Source organism: Cyprinus carpio, chromosome B20 (genome assembly GCF_018340385.1).
Source record: "Cyprinus carpio isolate SPL01 chromosome B20, ASM1834038v1, whole genome shotgun sequence".
NCBI lineage: Eukaryota > Metazoa > Chordata > Actinopteri > Cypriniformes > Cyprinidae > Cyprinus > Cyprinus carpio.
Window position 1 is genome coordinate 5,326,561 of NC_056616.1, and position 21,815 is coordinate 5,348,375.

The following is a 21,815-nucleotide window of genomic DNA, read 5'->3' on the forward strand; positions in this document are numbered from 1 at the left end:
AGATACCAAGTAAGGTTTCTGGAGATGCTCTAGCTGTTATCTGCAGCACCGTGGTCAATACCACTGCGGAGAGACCTTCTCTTGCAGGCGCAGGGCAAGATTTGCCATCCCCATCCAGAACTGTGGAGCCTTCATATCTGGCCACTCGACGGGAGTCTAGCCAACTCCCAGCGAGAGTCACTAATTCCATTTTAAAGGCTAGAGCTCCATCTACAAAACACCTCTATGCCCTCAAGTGGTCAGTTTTCAGTGACTGGTGTTTAACATGGAGCCAGGATCCGGTATCATGGGACGTGTCCTACGTGCTAACCTTTTTGCAAGAGCTGCTGGATAAGGGTAGCACCCCTTCCATGCTCAAAGTCTATGTGGCAGCCATCACAGCAAATCACTCTCTCGAGGCTGGCCGGACAATTGGCAGAAACGACTTGGTCATTAATTTTCTTAGAGGCACTTGGTGGTTAAACCCTCGATTGCCCTAAGACTGTGTCAGTATGGGACTTGTCTATAGTCCTAAGAGCTCTCAAGAGCTCCCCCTTGGAGCCACTTCAAACAGCCAGCTTAAGGGTCATGACACTCAAAACCGCTCTACTTTTGGCCCTGGCGTCAGTCAAGTGAGTAGGGGACTTGCAAGCCCTGTCTGTCAGTGCTTCCTGTCTTCAGTTTGGACCCAACGACTGTAAAGTCACTCTCCAGCTGCGCAGAAGCTATGTACCAGAGGTGCGCTCAACTTTGTTTAGAGCCCAGGTCATTTCCCTTTTAGCCCTCCCTGAAACGGAATGGCAAACAGGGTCCAAACTTGCTATGCCCTGTCCGGGCACTGCGAGTTTACATTAAGCACTCGGAGTCATTCAGACAGTCAGAGCAGCTTTTTGTATGCTTTGGAGGCTGCTCTAAAGGGCTGCCTGTCACAAAGCAAAGGCTCTCTCCTTGGATAGTAGACACTATAGCTCTGGCTTATGCCTCTGCTGGCTTGCAATGCCCTTTGGGTGTGAGGACTCATTCCACCAGAGGAATGGCCTCCTCTTGGGCCTGGTCCAGTGGGATCTTTATTGGGGAGATTTGTGTGGCCGTCGGCTGGTCCTCAGCGTCTACATTCATTAGATTCTACAATTTGGACATCCCTGCCCTACAGGTGTGGGTAGTCTCTGCTTAATGCTTACTTTAGCCCCCCCTTTGGTTGGGGAGAGTTATCTCAAATAGACCTCAGAATGTTCCCGGGTCTCTTTGTGGCTCAGGTTTATGGAGCCCTAGCTGAGTGTTCCTGGGCCGAGCTCACAAAGCAGTCTAAGTTCTGCATCTGCTTATAGCATTGCACTACTGGATACGCTCCCCAACCAGTCGTCAGCAATGGCGCAACGGGAGTTACCTTTAGATAGGGAACGCTCTGGTTACTCAAGTAACCTTGGTTCCCCAAGATAAGGGAATGAGCATTGCGTAATTGGCCGTGCTATAGTTGCTTCAGTCATTGATTCTTATGAAATGGTGCCCCGGGCTGACGGTCGGCTCCACTCTCTCTGGCAAACTGAACCACTATTGGTTTGTGCAACTACACAAACGTTAACAAATCAGGCTTCAGTAACAGAGTAAACAGGAGTTTCCCCAACCAGTTGTCAATGATGATGCAACGGTCGTTCCTTTATCTTAGGGAACCGAGGTTACGTGAGTAATTGGAGAGTTAGCACAGTCCTTTTAGCCCCTACTGATGAAAGCCAAAGCTATAACTACACCTTCTGTGGATGATTTTCTCCAGTGTCATTTAAAATAATTCACTGAAAGTCTATTCTGAGAGAAGAATTTTTTTTTTTTTTTTTTTTTTGTCTGCAGCCTTTGATGGCATTACTCATGACAGTTGCAGTTAAAGGGCTTGGGACTTTGTATTCTCATGGTGCCATTAGCCAGTCAGAATCGTTATGACATAATTTCCTATTCAATGATTAGTCATACTCACCTTAATACCTTAGGTGGTATGGCTCATAAACAAGTGTGTCCAGAACTGAGGGCAAGATCACATACGTTTTACATCACACAAATCTTACACAGAGAAACTGGCAGAGAAACTGCCACTGAGATGAATGGACTGCTAACAGCTTTCTTCATGTATTATAGACCTCCTTGGTCTAGCTTTGGCACCAAACGGTGGTTTTTAATTATTAAGAAAATCTTATTTCTCAATAATTAAAGAAAAACTTTATGCTTTTATGGTTTATTCATTTAAGGTTAGATAATAGCTTATCTAACACATCAGTTCTCACTTCAAAATCGATGGGATTTTTTGCTTTAATGCTTTAAAAATGAAATATTTTTTATCCTATTGACACCCTAAAAACACCTCAAAACATTCTTAAATACTGTAATATACTGTTGTATAGCAATCCCAAACAATAGTTTTTTTCTTCCAGTAAGTTCCAAGGTGAGGTTTCTGTGGCTACATCAGAAGGTAACGAACGCTTAGTGGGGTGTGTTTCCTGTTACATAAACACTCACACATTAACTCAGATAGCTTGACTGATGAGAAATAGGTTATATTTTAAAAGCAATAGGCAATAAAGTGAAGGAAATGCTTCAAGGGACACATTCCAACAGCACAAAGTCAACAAGATCATGCCATTATGTTAGTATGTACTAGACCCAAAAAAAAAAAAAAAAAAAAAAAAAAAAAAACTCTATGTTTTTCATCACTGTCTCATATTCTCAGATCAAATGATGAGAATCTGGCATCATTATGATGCAGACTCATGGCCTGTAGGTATAGTGTAGTGTATAGCGTACAGCAGTGACCTGTAGAATGATGATCTTTGCATAATGGTGTTGCCCATTATGTGTAACCTCATTATGTAACTTTTCTAAGACTTGAGGATTCTCATATTATATACAGTAGTTTTTTTTTGTTTGTTGGCAGGGTTGTTTACGTTTCAAAGAAATCAGCCTAAATTACTTTATAATTGTCACTGCAGATTAAAATTATTGTCCTGATGAGATTTTTTCCTTATATAACTGAACTATTTCCAAATCTTTACACTTTAAGTCTACACTCTCAATACACTCTCATTGCTTTCCTTGTAACACTGCAGAGCACCAGGCTATAAACACAACAAGCAGTTTTACAAGAAAACTTGTCTTGTGTCCTTTTGTGTGCCATTCAGAAAAAAAATTATGTATTGCAGTTCACTTCCCGAGTTATCAGTCAAATGTCAAAATTGGAATTTGAAGCAGAATTAAAATCAAATAAAAAAAGTAAAAAACTGAAAAGAATATTTTTATTTTCTTCACCAACAGTTTATATATATGTTAATATGGATATATAGAATTTACTGGGAGCCAGAGCACCTGACATCTTGGGAAATTTAAAAGTGCTGGCTAATGTTAAACATTAATTTAGTAAGACTGTTATTCATGTTCGACTTTGCCAGTTGGAGATCACAAAAAATAATATTAAAGAGGCGTGTGAACTTGCAGGTATGATGTCAGACACTGTAATATACTCTGGTCTCCTCCCTGCTGACTGTGGTGATGAGATACATAGCAGACTGTCGTCACTCAATGACTGGATGTCTAAGTGGTGCCCGCAAAATATTTTTTTTTTAATTAAAAAATAACAGTTTTTGGGGCAGACCTGACCTTCAAAAAACAAACAGACTTCATAAATCAACCATCTGCTACAAGCTTCTCTCTAGAAATATGGCACATTGTCTTAGAGTTTGTACTTGACTAACTAGGGCCCAGGTCAGGAAGCAAACAGACTGGCTAAATCAACCATCTGCTAGCCACCTCACATCACAGAAATCAGTTAATTCTCAGCACATAGAGACTATTTCACCTAGACATAACACTATGGAGACTGTGTCTGTTCCCTGAACTAGAAAAGCGCTTTTTGTAAATGATATGATCGCTGATTATAACCTAATGTGCTCTGACAGAAACCTGGCTAAAACCAGATGATTACATTATTTTAAATGAATCTACCCCCCAAGATTACTGTTAGAAACATGAGCCGCATCCAAATGGTAAAGGGGAGGTGTTTTGCTACAACTCATAATGCTATTAATAAATACAGATTTTATTAACAAATTTGCTGATTTTCTATCAGAGTTAGTGCTGGCTGCAGATAAAGTCCTAATTGTTGGTGATTTTAATATCCATGTTAATAATGAAAAAGATGCATCAGGATCAACATTCATAGACATTCTGAACTCTATTGGGGTTAGACCAGTGGTTTTCAAACCAGTCCTGCAAGTACCCATAGCACCTCACATTTTGCATGTCACAATGACACACTGACACGTTTCAGGTCATGGAGATCCACTAATGAGCTGATGAGTTGAATCAGGTGTGACAGATGAGGGAGACACAGAAAATGTGCAGCGCTGGGGATACCCGCAGGACTGATTTGAAAACCACTGGGTTAGTTCAGACTCCAGATTTAATACTGTCACATGAAATTGATGTAAATGGTTTTGAAGTTCTGCAGCAAAGCGATGATATCTCAGATCATTATCTTGTCTTGTGTAAACTCCATATAGCTAAAATTGTAAATTCACTGTTCGGGCCAACCAGAAGCCATGGATGACAGGGGAGGTCTACAGACTCCTGAAGTTGCGTAATGCTGCCTTCAGAGCTGGAGATGAGGTGGGCCTGAGGACAGCTAGGGCCAACCTATCCCGCGGCATCAGAGAGGCTAAGAGACAGTACTCCAGGAGGATAGCCCATCGTTTCAGTGACAGCAGAGACACTCGGAGACTGTGGCAGGGGATACAGACTATTATGGAATACAAGCCCCCACCGCAGACCTGTGACAGCACTATCTCCCTGCTGAACGAGCTGAACGCCTTCTTCGCTCGCTTTGAGGCACAAAACAGCACCACTGCACAGAAGACTCCACCTCCTCCCGGCGACCAGGTGATGACGCTGTCCCCAGACAGCGAGAGGAGATCCCTCAGCAGGATCAATGCATGCAAAGCTCCGGTTTCTGACAAATATTCTTGGGCGTGTACTGAGAGACTGTTCAGTGGAACTCACTGATGTCTTCACAGACATTTTCAACATCTCGCTTAGTCAGGCTGTTGTCCCCACATGGTTTAAAGCTACCACCATCATTCAAGTCTCGAAGAAGCCGTCTCCATCCTGCTTCAATGACTACCCTCCAGTTGCACTTACTCCTATTCTCATGAAGTGCTTTGAACGGCTAGTCATGCACCACATCAAGTCTGCCCTCACCGCCTCCCTGGACCCCTTCCAGTTTGCATGATGCCATCGCCGCTACCCTCCACTCAACACTCACACATCTGGACAAAAAAGACTCATATGTCAGAATGCTGTTCATAAACTTCAGTTCAGCATTCAACACAATCATCCCTCAACAGCTCATTCACAAACTGGTCCAGCGGTGGCTCTACACTTTTCTGTGCAACTGGCTGTTGGACTTTCTGACTGGAAGACCTCAGGCAGTATGGGTTGGCAGCAACACATCCAGCACCATCACTGAACACTGGGGCCCCCCAAGGATGTGTGCTGAGCCCCCTCCTCTTCACTCTGTTGACCCACGACTGCACACCATCACACAACTCCAACCTCTTTATTAAGTTTGTGGATGACATGACTGTAGTGGGTCTCATTAGCAACAGAGATGAGACAAACTACAGGAGCGAGGTGAGTTGCCTGGCCGGCTGGTGCGGTGACAACAATCTCTCTCTGAATGTGGAGAAGATGAAGGAGATTGTTGTTGACTTCGGGAGAGTGCACACTCAGCATGCTTCTCTGACCATCAACAGTGCAACTGTGGAGAGATTGAGCAGGACCAAGTTCCTGGGTGTGCAAATCACAGAGGACTTCTCCTGGACTGACAACACCACAGCACTGGCCAAGAAAGCACAGCAGCGTCTCTACTTCCTCCGCAAACTGAGAAGAGCCAGAGCCCTGGCCCCCATCATGTGCACTTTCTACAGAGGCACCATCGAGAGCATTCTGACGAGCTGCATCACTGTGTGGTATGGCGCCAGCAACGCATCCTGCGGCAAGTTACTTCAATGCATAGTGAGAGCAGCTGAGAAGATCGTTAGTGTCTCCCTCACTTCCCTCCAGGACATTTATGGAAACAGTCTCACCCGTAAAGCCCCTCTGCATTGCAGGTGACCCCACCCACCCGTCACACAGCTTCTTCAGTCTGCTGCCATCAGGGAGGAGACTGCAGAGTCTCCTGGCCAGGACCAGTAGACTGAAGGACAGCTTCATTCATCAGGCTGTCAGGAAGCTGAACTCCCTCCTGACCTTGACCCCCCCTCTTTTTCCCCATGCACCACTGAACTCTGAACCTCAGAACCTCAGTGCTCATTTACGTTTAAGGAAGATTAAGGAAAACAGTTGTGGTATAAGGTGCACACTCGTGCCCTAAAGACAGCAGCCCAGAAAATGGAGAGCAGCTGGAGAAAAACAAAACTAGAGGTATTTCGTATTGCAAGGTGGAAAAGTACCCTATCCTGCAGAAAAGCATTAAAAACTGCTAGCTCTGATTACTTTTTGTCTAATTTAGAAGAAAACAAACATAACTACTATTAGAGATAAAATTCCAAACATAAAGCAATGAAAAATAAGTATCAGCAGGTGTTGACATTTCCCAACAGCACAGCAGTAATGACTTTATGAACTACTTCGATAGTCTAATCGATACTATTAGAGATAAAATTGTAACCATGCAGCCGTCAGCTACAGTATCACATCAGATAGTGTGCTATAGATTCCCTGAGGAACAATTCCACTCATTCTCTGCTATAGGAGAGGAAGAATTTTATAAACTTGTTAAATCATCTAAACCAACAACATGTACTGTATGTTAGACCCTATTCCATTTAAGTTCCCAAAAGAGGTGTTTCCAGAAATCATAGATCCTCTTCTGGCTATTTTTAATTTGTCATTGTAATTAGGATATGTCCCCCAAAAACCTAGCTGTTATTAAGCCTCCCATTAAAAAAACACAACTTGACCCCAAATATCTAGTTAATTACAGACTGATCTCGAATTTCCCATTAGCATGGTTCAAATTGTACTTATCTGACTGCCATCAGTTCGTAGCAGTGAATGAAGGGGTATCATATCTATCACTAGTACAGTATGGAGTACCTCAAGGCTCAGTACTAGAGCCAATACTTTTCATGCTTTACATTTTAGCCTTGGGAGATATCATCAGGAAACACTGTGTGAGCTTTCATTGTTATGCTGATGATACTCAGCTCTATATTTCTTTGTGGCCCGGCGAAACATACCAATTTGAAAAACGGAATGCATAGTCGATATAAAAGACTGGATGACGAGAAATTTCTTACTGCTAAATTCAGAAAAAAAAGAGGTGTTAATTATCGGACCTAAAACCTCAGCATGTAATAACCTAGAACACTGTCTAACACTTGATGGCTGCTCTGTCAATTCTTCGTCATCATTTAGGAATTCAGGTGTGCTATTTGATAGCACTCTTTCCTTTGAAAGCCACGTTTCTAGCATTTGTATAACTGCTTTTTTCCATCTCAAAAATATATCTAAATTGCGACCTATGCTTTTCAATGTCAAATGCAGAAACGTTAATTTATGCATTCATGACCTCAAGTCAAGTCAAATCAAGTCAAGTCATTATTTTCCAATTTGATACTGTAAAGCTGCTTTGACACAATCAGTATTGTTAAAAGCACTAATAATAAATAAATAAATAATATTTACTGTATGCACATTTATGCATTTGAAAAAAAAAAGTAATATAATTTTATAGCCCTCAAATTTATGAATCATTGCAGAAGAACACTTCCCAGAATGGCATTTTAATTCTGAAGAAAAATGTGGTGTATTATAAAATCTGTTTTGATATTTTTGTTAATTTCTTTGATGGCATTAAATTTAAATAACAATTTTTAATTTAAATAATAATAAAAATGTAAAAATGCAAAAATGTATTGTCATTTTACATACATCAAAGATCTACACAGCCATAATTACCCTAAACTGATGTAATTATATGTTTAGTTTAAAATCTTTCTTTTTTTCACATCCAAAATCAAAAATTGAAAGAGACAGTTCTTAGATGTTGAATATTGCCCTCCCCCTCATTAATATAAACCCTTAGCCCACTAACTTAAACATTTAAACCCTCAAATTCCCTAAATTCACAAACTCAAATTCTAATTTAATATTGAATTTGTTTCATTATATAATTTGGATCTGCTCCCTTTTTTTGTGTGTGTTCACTCCTACCTGCCCATCCTGTTAAATTAATTAAAGATGATATTAAATCATCTTAGTCAACCCGACTACACATCCATCCCCTTTTTAAAAACTGTCTATCTGTGTAGTACCAATATCCCTCGTGATTAACAGATATCTCTGCTTTGCTCTGACAGAACTACTACTTCATCTCAATCCTCAAGAAACTCCTGTCTACACTCTAAAAAAATAAAGGTGCTTCACGATGCCATAGAAGAACCTTTTTGTCTAAATGGTTCCATAAAGAACTTTTAACATCTGAAGAACCTTTCTGTTTCACAAAAAGTTCTTTGTGGCGAAAGAAGGTCCTCAAAACAAAAAAAGGCAAGAAAAAGAATGTGGTTCTTTAAAGAGCCTTTGACTGAATGGTTCTTTGAGGAACCAAAAAATGGTTCTTCTATGGCATCACTTGAAGAACATTTAGAAGCACCTTTATTTTTAAGATTGTAAATAAACAGACATTGCCCCTTAGCCACAGTTGTACTTTCAAGTAGCTATATGAGCCTGCTTTTTGTCCTTTGAATAGTTCTGACCGGTATAGCATTTCCTTGGGCCTGTAGTGTCTTCTCGTCTGCTCTTAGACATTCATGTTCATTTGATCTGAATGACAGAAAAATGTTTATTATTTTCATGTAAACAAATCCTCAAACCAATATGGGGTGTTCCCCAGGGATCAATTCTTAGCCGCTACTGTTTTAATCTACATGATTCTCCTTGTACAAAGTATGTGCCAGTGCTGCAGTGATGTATTTTTGTAGGCCAACTCAGAAGTTAGCATCACCCTGGTTCCCTCGGCAATAAAACAGATAGGATTTTTCCACTGGCTTTTGGATTATTGCAGAAAATAAACTATTTGACTAACACCAGTTTATGATTCTCAGATGTTTTGTTCATTATGAAACCCTTCAGAAATTGACACAACCTTTATGAATTTTGAGGTCTAAATTCCATTACCAAAAATAAAAATGCAGATGTAGCCTATAAACAAACTAAACCTTGGTTGCATGATTGTAACATCACCACCATTTACTGTAGCTTCTGGAAAAATGCTCTTTATATATATAGTCCCTAAAACTTTAATTTGGAATAGTCTGCAAGAATGTGATAATGAGGCTGTAAAACTGGACTAGTGAGTAGATGAGTTTAACTGTACGGCGTGGTGACATTCAGTGTCCTGACAACCTCTATAGTCCAGTTTAGCCATTTGTTAGAATCCACGTTTTTCAAGTAGAAGCTTTTCATTTATTTATTTATTTATTTATTTATTTAAATCACAAGGGGTGTTACTGATGTATTTTATGTTGTAGAATGAAATGTGAAAATGTCTTGACCTTAAGGATGCTCACATGCATCCCCTACGCTGCAATGCACTCTTATTGCACACCTCTGTCAAGTTTGCGTTGGGCTGGGCCTCGCAATGAATCTTTTTGAGGCATTTTAACCAGATGTTTATGTGATTTTTTTCCCTTCTTTTTGGAAGAGTTATATATTTTGACAAGCCTTTTTTCTATTAAAGAGTTTAGTGAACATCAATTTCTGTGAAAGCATACAGCATTTCATACAGCATTACATTCATCATGGCTGAACACCCCACACACAGACACCATGACAAATGATGCAATAAGCCAACAATAAAAGCAAGTCTGCCAACTGATCTTGCTCATATTGGTCCATTTGCAGTCTGAATTCCCTTCTTTATCAATGCAAAGATTAATGGTTTCATCTTACTTTTGAAAGTGTTTTTACAACCCAAACCAAGAGAACTGGGTCTGATTTACAGCTGATATTAAAAGAAAAGATAGTGTAGTTATTCTTTCTGAGACATGAAATTCTCTATTTTTTTTAATATATATATATGAGGGAGAGAGAGGTAAGTAGACCAAATAAAATGACAGTGTTGTGACTAATGTTACACAGTCCTTAATCCTTAAGTTGTCAAAATATTGCTAGACATCAATAAATGCAAACTTGGGGGTTTTATGCTGGTATTTGTATTGGATCTCACAAAAATTTATACATTGCATATAATTGCATATAAATTGCCATATTGTGTCTCATGGGTTAAAAACTGATTTTCTTACTTTATAAAGAGGTCATATTAAAACCTCTTTTTAAAAATTATTTATGCATTTTTTTATTTTAAAGGTATATATAGATTTGTTTTACCCTTCTTCTAGACTGAGACGTAACAAATAGTATTTTTTAAATTGTAAAAATTTGAAAAGTTACATTCTAATAATCCAAACAAACAGTGAAACATTCAAGTGAACATTATTTATATCAATCTTTATATCAAAGTCCCTTTGATGTGGCATCACTTCCACCACAACCATTTTAGCCTTTGTAATATTTTTTTAAAAAAGTCTAAAAAATAATTTCCAATGCATTGTAAATTTCACAAAATGAGTGAGGATTGTGAAATGAAGTTAACTATATTTATAAAGCACCTTTTACAAAAGACATCATTTCAAAGCAGCTTTACAGAAATAAAATAATAAATAATCATCTCAAGGGACCTAATATATGTAGTGGAAATGACATTTGTTCAGAACAGTAAAAGGAATTAAATCAATTCTCCTGTGACGTCTTATGTTTAAAGGAATGTTTAAAGGCCATAGAATCACCAATAACCAGTAAGTAAAGTTTTCTTAGTAAACATATAATTGGCTATTTACTGGTTAATTTTAAAGAGGGCTCTGTTTGACTGACACAACCATTACTTTCTTTTCTGAAGCATTCTGGAGCCCCAGACGTGCAGCTGAATGCTGTTTTAGTCTCTGCTCTAAAAGAACAAAAAGCTTTTTTGCTCAATGGACTGAAACAACCAGCCTGGAATATTGCTGGTTGTTCCTCCATGGACAGCAGATAAGAACCTATCAATCTTAGCTTTTGTCTCCTTGCCAAAGTTTCCATTATGACACAAAACAATGTGCTGGTTGTTTGGTCTTCAAACCATACAAAAGCTTGCAGAAGAACCAATTTCCTTAGGCCGTCATCAATGAGGAACTCATTTTTCTTGCTCTATGCATTTGGAAATACAAACAACAGAAGAAAGAGGACTCATTTTCTGCCTGTCGTAAAGAATTAAATACACCTGAAAACCTGGACAATGCTGAATTGAAATGAGAAACAAAATGAGAAAGGATATTTTGATAATGAGTGTTTGGCTGTAACAAGACGTATAGATTCTACCTTGATGTATTAAGCATGACTGGATTCTAAAGAGCTTCATAAAAGAGACAATTACAGTATATAATAACACTTCCTCCAGATTTCCTCCACAAAATGCATTGCAGAAACAAATTACTATATTTCTAAAAGGAAAATCTTTCTAAAAAGATTAGTAAATTAATTAATTAATAATAATAACAACAACTTCATATTGGCAATACTTTACACATAGCAGTTTAAGTGATATTACTTTTAAGAAATGACAAATTTCAGGCCTGATCACTACGCCATCCCCAAGTGCTATGTACTTGTAAAATTAGCCAATGAAATATGTGCAACAAAACAGCAACTTATTTTAACAGTGGACCTTGTGATTGCTAAATTTCCAGTGATATATTAATAGTAATCAAAAGGTAATAAATGGGACTGACATTCCTTTAAGCAACACATAAATCCCAGTACAGTTTTGAGCAGAGAAGTTGCTGTTATTTATTGGCCCTTTAAATTCTGTGGGGACATTTAATCATTAAGTCAATTGGGCTCATTTTTCAAGAAATAATTCAAATGTAGGAGGAAAAAAAAACCATAACCAAATATCATACAAGTCCAGGCATTTAAAATGAGTTGAAATTACTCAAGCATAGAATGTTTCAATTAGGAAACCTAAATCATATTAGCAACTTCTATATTAAACATTTCCAATGTGCAATCCATTGCAAAATGAAAGATAACCTTTGAGTTAGAGTGGCCTCATGACTCTTAGCAAGTTTTTTTGCATTCTGGCATAACAAATATAGCACTATATAATGCAGATGAAATTATTACTGCATATAATGAAATCATTCAGTGTTATGAAGAGAAATTCTGCAGTTTCAGATATATTGGGGCACTTTTACTATTTGAAAAAGTTTAAAGGAAGCATCTTTAAACTATGCAATTAGGGTATTAATGAACCTTTAAGTGATTGTTATATAAATTGCAAGGCCATGTTTAATGTTTCAAAGAAAAACCCGGAAAAGTATGAGTCAACTAACCTCATGAAAAAAGACATTCTGATAATGACACCTAATTATTACAGCATTACATTTCTTCATCATTGCCACTACTCAGCCATCTGCTCTTTTGTTTTCCTTAAATGCTTGTGTGATGGTAAACAGCATTGTACGTGACAACTTACTGTGAAAACGCTTATATTACCAACCATTTTTAATAACCTATAAAAACCAATAACAATTAATAAATTACTAATTAAAAAATCAATCTCAAATTTTTAATAACTTATTAAATTCACTAGCAATTTCTGAATTTGTTCTGAATTAACTAGCAATTTCTAAATTTTAAGCTGTTTTCACAACAAATCTATTTTCAGTTCTTCTTTTCAGTTTCAGTTAAATAAGTTCCATATAAAATGTATGATATCCTTTCTTATTTTTATATTTAAAAAATCTTAGGGGACAGAAAATTATTTAAAGAATTAGTCAACCCATTTCTTGAGACCAAATAAAAGATTAATTTTTGGCATAAACTGTTAGCAATGTATTCTCTATAAGGCTCTAAAACTAATAAACAATACTAATCTTTCCTCCCTTGAACAAACTCAAGCAACACGTTTTCTGAGAGTCTTAATTCGCTCTTGGATATAAAGAGCAGACTCAGCAGCTGAAACCACTGTGGACTGGATTTATAAGACTAATAGAGAGAGCCATTTATACTTAAATTCACCTTGCACCAAAGTAGTTGGAGCACTGTTAAGAGATTACTATAGACAAATCTTACACCCACCATAAACAATCTTTAAAATTCAATTTAATCCTCTACAAGAAATTTATTAGGTTGGCTTTGCAGTACGACAGGTTTAAGTTCACACTTTTGAGTTAAAGAAAACATGTAGATTTAAAAGGATGATAAAAAAAAAGGATGATATACCATATTACTAATGTTTCATAATTCAATTCACAGCTACAAAAAAAAAAAAGTAGGGGGAGGGGAGGATTTGACCCTGCAGCTGTGGACAAAGGAAGCGTCTCACTCCTTCCTGCGTTTCTTCTCATGGTCGTAGTCCTTGGAGCGCCCACTAGTGGATGCCCTTTTGGAGCCTCCGTGCTGTTTGGCTTCTTCCAAGAACTTGTCCAAACCGAAAGGATCCTCCTCAAACTGCACAGGCCCATCCCTGCGGGGGCCGTGGTCAGCACCTGAGAACTCCCGATCAGGAACAAACCTAGAACAGGACGGGACATGGTTACATTACACCAGAAGTAACAGTAAAACAATAAACAAACATGACAAATAGGGCCTTTCTAAGAAAACTTATTAGTTTTAAGTAATGATCACCTTTGCTTCTTACCTAAAATGTTACTCAAATCTTCATTAATTTCTTTAAAAAGTTTATTTTTTTATTTTTTTTTTTATGCATGCAAATATTCAGTCCAGGTGTCTCCATACCTGTTGCTCTGCATGAGTGTGTCCAGGTCGTCTCCATACATGTCCTTATCTGCACTCTTAGTGGGCCTGTAAATATTCTGTGCCATGTCTCTACCACCTCTGAAGGGCTGATCATACACATTATACATCTCATCCTCTCCACCAGCAAAACCACTGTCCATCCCCTGAAAAACAAGCGAAGAATGAGTTTCATACCTATAAAAAATAAGGCAAATGTACAGCTATAAAGTATGCATCTAACAGACATTTCTGATTACTGGACTTGAATTTTTAACATTTCGAACTCACTGACTTAATTTCTCAGTCTAAAAATTTTGATCGTCGTTTGATCACGATTTGATTTTAATTCCCATTTAGACCAATAATTGGCATAAGACATGCATTGGCAAGTACTTTAGATTGAAACCAAATTGTTATATTTTGTGGTGAATATCCAGGAATTCAATATTTGATTAGATGATGATATGAAATGACTTCGATATTAACAAACTTCCTGCTCATAAGTTCTTAGACTGATCAACAGAAAAGTTAGGGGCAGATAAAGTTCTTAAATTTTGATGAAAGTTTATAGATTCGGTCTTTGTCTTAAACACAGATAAATCATGCACTATAAGATCAACATTAATAACATTAAAAGTTTAGTTTTATTTCATGTGTTTAATTGCACACCTAACTAATCTAAACAAAAAGGCAAAAGTACCTTCCCATTTTAATGATCTCCTTACTGACCTGAAATCAGTAATCTAAGATTAGCAAAGCCCAAGGGTTGATTACCTTGTTTTGATTGAAGAGTCTCTGGTCATACTGAGCCTCACTGGAGGTACGGGGGTTCGGCTGGCCCAGGGCAATAAGCTCACTGATGTCCCTGTCCTGATCTCTTTGTAGTTTCGACCTGAACAGACCAAAATCACACCGACATCAGTTAAACTCACATTAACACACTTATCACACTACATTACACAAGTCTCAAACTGGCAATTTGGGGAATTGTCACACAAACATCTTTTGAGGAAAAAGCATGAATAATTAAAACGATTACAACAACAGATTAAATGCATTTTAAGAAGTATGACGAGCTTGGTCTGAACAGAGGATGCGTCAGTTTGTTTCTCTAAAAGGTGCCTGGTGTAAAATTGAACACCTGTGGGACTCGTGTGAGATCAGAGGACAGAAAATAACGCTAAATCATGTAGGTTAAAGTAGAATTTGTGCACCAGTTCTACCAGAACATGAATGATTCAGGGCAAAAGTTTTAAAAAATGCATGCACCTCTTATCAGGAGCGGCTCTGGAGATGTTCCTGTCGTGCTGCCTTTCTTTCCTCCTATCATGACGGATCTCGTCACGCTCCCGGACTTCTGTGTCCTCACCACCTGAGAGGAAATCAAAGACACAGAAGGTGATCTCGCCAACAGATCTGACAGCACACTTGTGACTTGACTGGACATGAGGGTCAGTCAAAACCAGGGTAAAAACCTAATTCTTTTACTTTTTCATTAGAAAATCTATTAATAACATATTCAATTTAAAATGTTATGAATTTTAAATGATAAAATGCAGGCAGCAATAACTGTCAATGATTGTTATACATTAATATCTAATGTATCCCATACATTGTGTTAGATAAGATGTAAAAGGATGATTCATACTGAAATAGTATACATTCATTTTAAATGCATTCCATTTTATGCTACTTAAACTTTAAAATCAAATTTAAATAACTCTGAATCCAGTTTGATACCAAGTTGCCTAAGGATTTAATTCAAATTTAAAAAGCATTCCCAATCCTCATTGTAGACATTGCGTGATGGTGTATGTTTTTCTACCTTTGTCACCGTGGGCTTTGATACCAGCTCTCCTGTCTCTGGCCATTTTAGCCAATTCTCTCAGCTTCTCCTCTTTCTTCTCTTTCTCCTTCTGGGCCATCTTCTTTTCTACTTGAGCCCTCATCTCCACAGCCTCTCTGGCCTGTACACATCACACAACCAAAAACATCAGTATCAGTCTTGCACACACATCAGTTAAAACAAAACAGAGTTAAACAAATAGTGGCCAACCCAAAGAAGAACTTTTTAATTTATTTTCTCATTCATTGGGAACTGTTTACATTGTGAAAAGTGAGCATTTCCACCAGGAAGAAGCTAGAACAGTAAATTAATTAGTCTCCAAATTTATCTTAGAGAAAGCCATGACTATTCTTTTACAGATGTCACCCTGAGATAAGAGTTATCCCCATATAGTGCTGCAGACATTATTTTGGTCTGAGAAACTGTTCTGTAATGTTGACAGAGTCCTGAAGATTTCTTAACTTTCTAAAAGTCAGCAAACTTAGCAACACGGGATTCAGAGTGTTAAGGGAAGGTGTTATACCTTTCTGTCTGCAATGTACAAAGCCTCAGCCAGCTTGGCAAAGTTCTCATTGATGTGGACGGTTTGAAGTCCTCGTCCGTCAGCAGCCAAACGCTTGTCCAGCGGAATGGTATAACCCTGAGAAGCAACAATGAGAGATGTGAGAAAACAACACAGTTGTATTCATTGTCAATATTTTTAACCAACAATAAAAAGATGAATAATTGATGGAGGCTCAGTGATACCTTTGCGTTCTTCCAGTTGGATATACAAGGTGGAATCTTCCACTCCTGCTGTTCTTTCACAGTCATCTGTGAGGAAAAGAAAAAAGAAAAAAAAAAGGGGGGGGGGGGGACTCCTTGAGGTTAGTTAAGATGTTCTCAGAAAGATTTCCTCCAGACAGGTTTCTGTGGATTCTGACTGTAAACAAAGCTGATTACTGTCGATGCTGGGATCAATAGTTACTGGGATCAAACTCCTACCTTTCTGCTTGGAGAGTGCATGACTGGAGCAGGAGGGGATGGAGGTCCACGAGGAATTTTCTTATTGATTCTGTTAGAAAACACAAACATTGAGTTTCCTACACAGATCACACTCACTCTCTTAAAACTAAGATTAAGGCGACATACTTGAACCGCGGGGGTTCCATTGGATCTTTCTGCATTTCCACCATACGGATAACTCTCTGTTTTGCACCGGAGTTAAATGCGAGTCCTTTATTTAAATTAATCTAAAAAAAAAAAATTTATATATTTATTTAAAAAAATTATATACATTATATGAACACTTACTAACATTTTGTGAACTTGTCAACAACATCTTGCAATGCAAAGACAACTGCATCTATTCCTACCTTATAAAAAACGATTTAGACAACTTTGTTTGCACTGAATAATTCACGCTTAAGCTCCACTTTTCTTTTTTTAAATCAAAGGGACTAGTTTAAATAATTTGCTGTGGTAATCAACAACATACTTTTAATATAGTTTAATACAGTTTATTGATCCCAACACATTTCTTTATACTTCAAATGCAAGGTCATTTGCAGTGGAACTCCTCATACCTGATATATTGAGCTGGGGCCAGTTTGTCTGCAGCACGTACCGGCATGGCGGCAGCAATTTTCTGTGAGACCTGTTTCTCCAGAGCTGATCTGGTCTTTTCTGTAAGCTACAGCAAGAGGGGGAAAAAGGACAGTTGTATTATGCTGGCTTGACTTCATAAATAGGAGAAACTCACGAGGATTATTGCTTGATTAAAACCAATTTAAAGCAACAACAATAGTACTAATAATGTTTATGCTGTTTAACACCAGTCAAGAAAATCCCACTGCATTAACGTTAGTGATTTCAGACCAGGATTTGTCAGACACTGCCATGTAAATGAAGCCTAACAGATCTGCTTCTGTTTACTATGTCATTAGTCAAACAACAATATTGAGAAAAAACTATTTTAATTTACTTTTTGTTCTTTGGTGACCTCACCTCTTGTACAGCCTCTTCATCAGGTTTCTGCAGCTCAGGATCATCTTCATTCAGCACTTCCTTAGGAAGCATGTCTGTGTATTTACTGAATATGACCTGTTCCAAAAAAAAAGTATGACATCACATCATCTTCAGCTTTGAACCACTGAAAATATGAACAATTTAACAACACAAGAAGATGAGGCACCTTGTCTTTGTTTTGACCTTGCCTAGCAATGGCGTCATATTTGATCTTGCCCTCTGCATCCACCTGTACTGCCAGAGCATTAGAGGTCCTTTTCTTTCTACCCATTTCTAGAGGAAACTGGGCCACGTGGATCTCTGGAAAAGCTCCTCCATCTCCAAAGTCCTTAAACAATATCAGACGTAAGATTAGCAAAGCAATTTACAGTATGATTTCAGCAGAATAGGAAACATAACACCTGCCACCAGCTAAATCCAGGTGCTTTTTTCACAGCGGCAGATAATTTATAGGGTGGTTGTGTACACACACTGCCAACACACATTTCACTTCAAGCAACTTGTGAAGTGCATGTCGCATCCGATGACCCCTTTAACTCATACACATAGATGAAGACAACACAAATGCAGAATGTGATTGACTGGAGCTACCTGTGCATTCAACAGTTTGAATGCACACCTTCTAGCATAGCATGTATGTCTAACATATATTTATATCAGTGCTGGGCAATGATTAATCGCAATTAATCGCATCCAAAATAAAAGTTTTTGTGTACATAATATGTGTGTGTGTGTACGGTGTATATTTATAATCTAGGCCTATATATAAATACACAGACATGCATGCATATATTTAAGAAACATGAGTTATGTTTATATATATATATAAAAAACACAAATCATACAAATACAAATATACACATGTAAATAACATTCCAAAATATATACTGTATGTGTGTCTCTCTCTATATATATACATAAATATACACACATATTATATAAACAAAACCTTTTATTTTGGGTGTGATTAATCATTGCCCAGCACTAATTTATATACATATCTCCTGTGCAGTACCTCTAGTGACCGGGGCACCCATGATTTTCTGAAGCCGTAAGGAGGAGGTTCTCTGCGGGTGGAGACCAAAGCAGTGGACTGGGACCTCTGAAGACGAGACCTCTCCTCTGCCTCCAGCTGGTCCTGGGACAGTTGGGTGGGTGCAGGGAGAAAACTACAAGATGGAGAGAAAAAAAAAAGCAAGTGAGGAAACAGAAAATATTAAATCATCGGGTGATCCCTATATATTGTATGTAATCCACACACATTAGTATATGGGCGTATGATGTAGACATTGTGAACACCGCGTATTTCAACCAGAGAGAAATTAGACAAAGGCTAAGTTAAAACAAACGTCTCCTTTACGTACAAGAGGTACGTTACCTAACATACTTCCTCTAGGAATGGAAACGTAACAAATATTTATAGCCTTTTATAAAGAATTTTATGAGAATGGATATGGATGAAAAAGATATTTTTCACGTATTTGATATTTATCTATGTATCAAAAATGTTATTTTCTTGCTTTGCTGTTGACGTAGCATTAGCTTCTTAGCATCAGTGTAATACAAAGAACACAAGACCGCTAGGCCTCAGAGCGTCAAATAATACAACTCGGCTAATGAAGAACGCAAATTAACAACAAACATCATATATGGAGAAATAAAAACACGTAAACTTCTTGATATATACCTTTAATGCAAAAGCACAAACATAAAACCATAAAAATAAATTCAGTTCGACTTACCTCGCCAGCGACATGTTGACTGTTTCTGTGCCTTCTGACGTCACGCCACTGAAATACCGTCTCGCGATGTTTGGGGAAGATAAGGCCCATTCACTGGATAAATTAAAAGAGTACAGCATATATTGTACGGAATTTATAAACATATTTACATGCAGGATGGTAGGATGATGATGCATCGATCAATATGTTATTATATATATATTTATATATATATATATATATATATATATATATATATATATATATATATATATATATATATATATATATATATATATTTTTTTTTTTTTTTTTCACAGACAGAAAATTAGATCAAATATCCTTAAAACAATGTCTCACAAATGTTGATATTTAAATGAAACAACAAAATTAAGAAAAGCACTAATCATTATAACAGTCAACTGCTTTTTTTCCAGCACAGTGATTTAAATACTAAGTCACACCACCACTATTTTCTCCTATAAAAAAATACCATGTTATCTATTTACACAAATTATGTGACATGACATAAAACTGAGAGAACAGACATTGTCATCAGTGCACACCATCAACTTCAACAATCCCATCTGTCACATCTTGTTCGTCCTCCTGTCAGTCATTCATTTCTGTCTGTGAAATTAATCAATGGTGTGATATCTTATTGTGGGGACACTGTCATTAAAAATTCATAAAAAGAGTCTAATGGAGACCAGGGTCATCCACTTACTCAGGCAAACAATTTAAAGACTATTGATTAATCCAGTCTAAACAATTTGCTTATTTTCAGGGCAGTGGTTACTTTCCATTTCCATTACATTACTTTCCATTGTATTTCACATATGTAGCAATGTAAAATGAAATGAAAAAGCAACTAGAATAGTTAGAATAGCAAAATCTATGCATAGTAGAAAGCGAGGGTCCTGAGAACTGGAGAATTTATGGAACCTGGGGTGAAAAGCTAAAGAAAAGAGATGTTCTCACCATGTCTCTTAAACTAAAAGGTCATTCATGTCTGACCTGTAAACTTGCTTTACCAGCCCAGAGTTTTAAAACTATGCTGCCTACTGCCCCCATTATAATTAAATCTGGGTTTGGCGACAACATAGCAGCATGTTATTGCTAAATGCATTTATGTCTCTTGAAAAGTGGTATTTTGTTTCACCTAGGAAAAGAACATGCTATGGCTATAAAGTAGTTTAGAGACATAGTGTTGTGTTAATACATCACTTCCTCAGCTAATGTCTCTTTCCCATCCGTCTGCATTAGCCTTCCCGGATATTTCACTGGTTGCAGATGACAGATTGAGTGTTAATTCACAGGGCTGCCGAGCTGTGTGTAGCCCCAGAATACTGATGTGTTGGACTCCTACACCTTGTGTTAGCACTGAGCAATGAGGAAGTTTAACTAAAGAAGACAGTTACCATTATCTCAGCAAAAGGGCCACAATGGACTCCTCCAGCCATGCCAAATGTCAGTTTCCATTTAAAACTACCCACGTATTCTGCCCTCAGTACGACGCCCTGTTCTTCAGTTAGACAGATAGCTTCCTTCTTCCAACACTTTGGATAATTTGTAAATGTTGCCTTTATTGCACACCAGTGTATTGAAACAGACAGTAACTGTATCTAATGGATTAGAATATAGTAATGCTTATTATTGTCAATTCAATCCCTCCACTCATCAGTCAGCATTGCCCCAGTAGCATGAAAGTAGATCCAACAGTAAAGCCTGACAGGTGAGCAAACAAAATTAAACTAGCCCAAACCTGATAACCAAATTACTTTTGGAATGTTCTGATTACTAATGATATTTATCCCTTTTTTCAGAGCTCACTAATCTGATGTCCCATTTATATTTCTTTGTTTCCTGATAAATTTCTGCTTCTTCATTCCCCTTCTACATTGGTGGAAAATGGCGTCAGACAATCCCACCAAAATGGAAAAGGTAAAGGCAGCCTGGCCAAGCCACCTAAAAAGATCTGGCAAAAAATAAAAAAAAAATAAAAAAAAGTTGATAGAGTGCTCTGACTTTGAGTTAGTGGGGCTCAGTCAGAATACTGTGAGTAGCATTTCTCAGCCTGATCAACAGGTAGCCTATTAAGTTCTGATCATGCTGATTTAACAGAATAATATAGAAGTGTCATGCAACACCTTTAAGGTAACAGCTGAGCAGAAGTGTAAGGATACAGAAGAGTGGACCCGCATCTTGGCACTGATCATAATGCTGTTAGGAGTTATCGTGCATGTCCTGCTCTGGCTTTTGATTATCGGCACAAAGTCTAGCCCAGTTTGCAGTTTATTCTTGCCAAGAACCAGCCACTGAGACAGAAAAGTTCTGACTGAATAAAATTTGGATTGTTATATTAAATACGGCAATATTAAACTTCT

At 37.7% G+C, this 21,815-nt stretch overlaps 1 protein-coding gene across 1 annotated transcript; it reads right to left on the bottom strand.

The window, feature by feature from the left end:
• Positions 1-13,201: 13,201 nt before the first annotated feature.
• Positions 13,202-19,562, bottom strand: LOC109086740 (SNW domain-containing protein 1). Its single transcript, XM_042746396.1, has 15 exons — positions 19,450-19,562; positions 18,723-18,876; positions 17,874-18,035; positions 17,687-17,782; positions 17,257-17,372; positions 16,998-17,007; positions 16,832-16,932; positions 16,685-16,754; positions 16,448-16,513; positions 16,224-16,340; positions 15,680-15,821; positions 15,124-15,226; positions 14,629-14,746; positions 13,855-14,018; positions 13,202-13,630 (listed from the first exon to the last, which is right to left on the bottom strand). The coding sequence occupies exons 1-15, from the start codon at positions 19,461-19,463 to the stop codon at positions 13,438-13,440; spliced, it is 1,626 nt and encodes a 541-aa protein (XP_042602330.1). The 5' UTR covers positions 19,464-19,562; the 3' UTR covers positions 13,202-13,437.
• Positions 19,563-21,815: the final 2,253 nt, after the last annotated feature.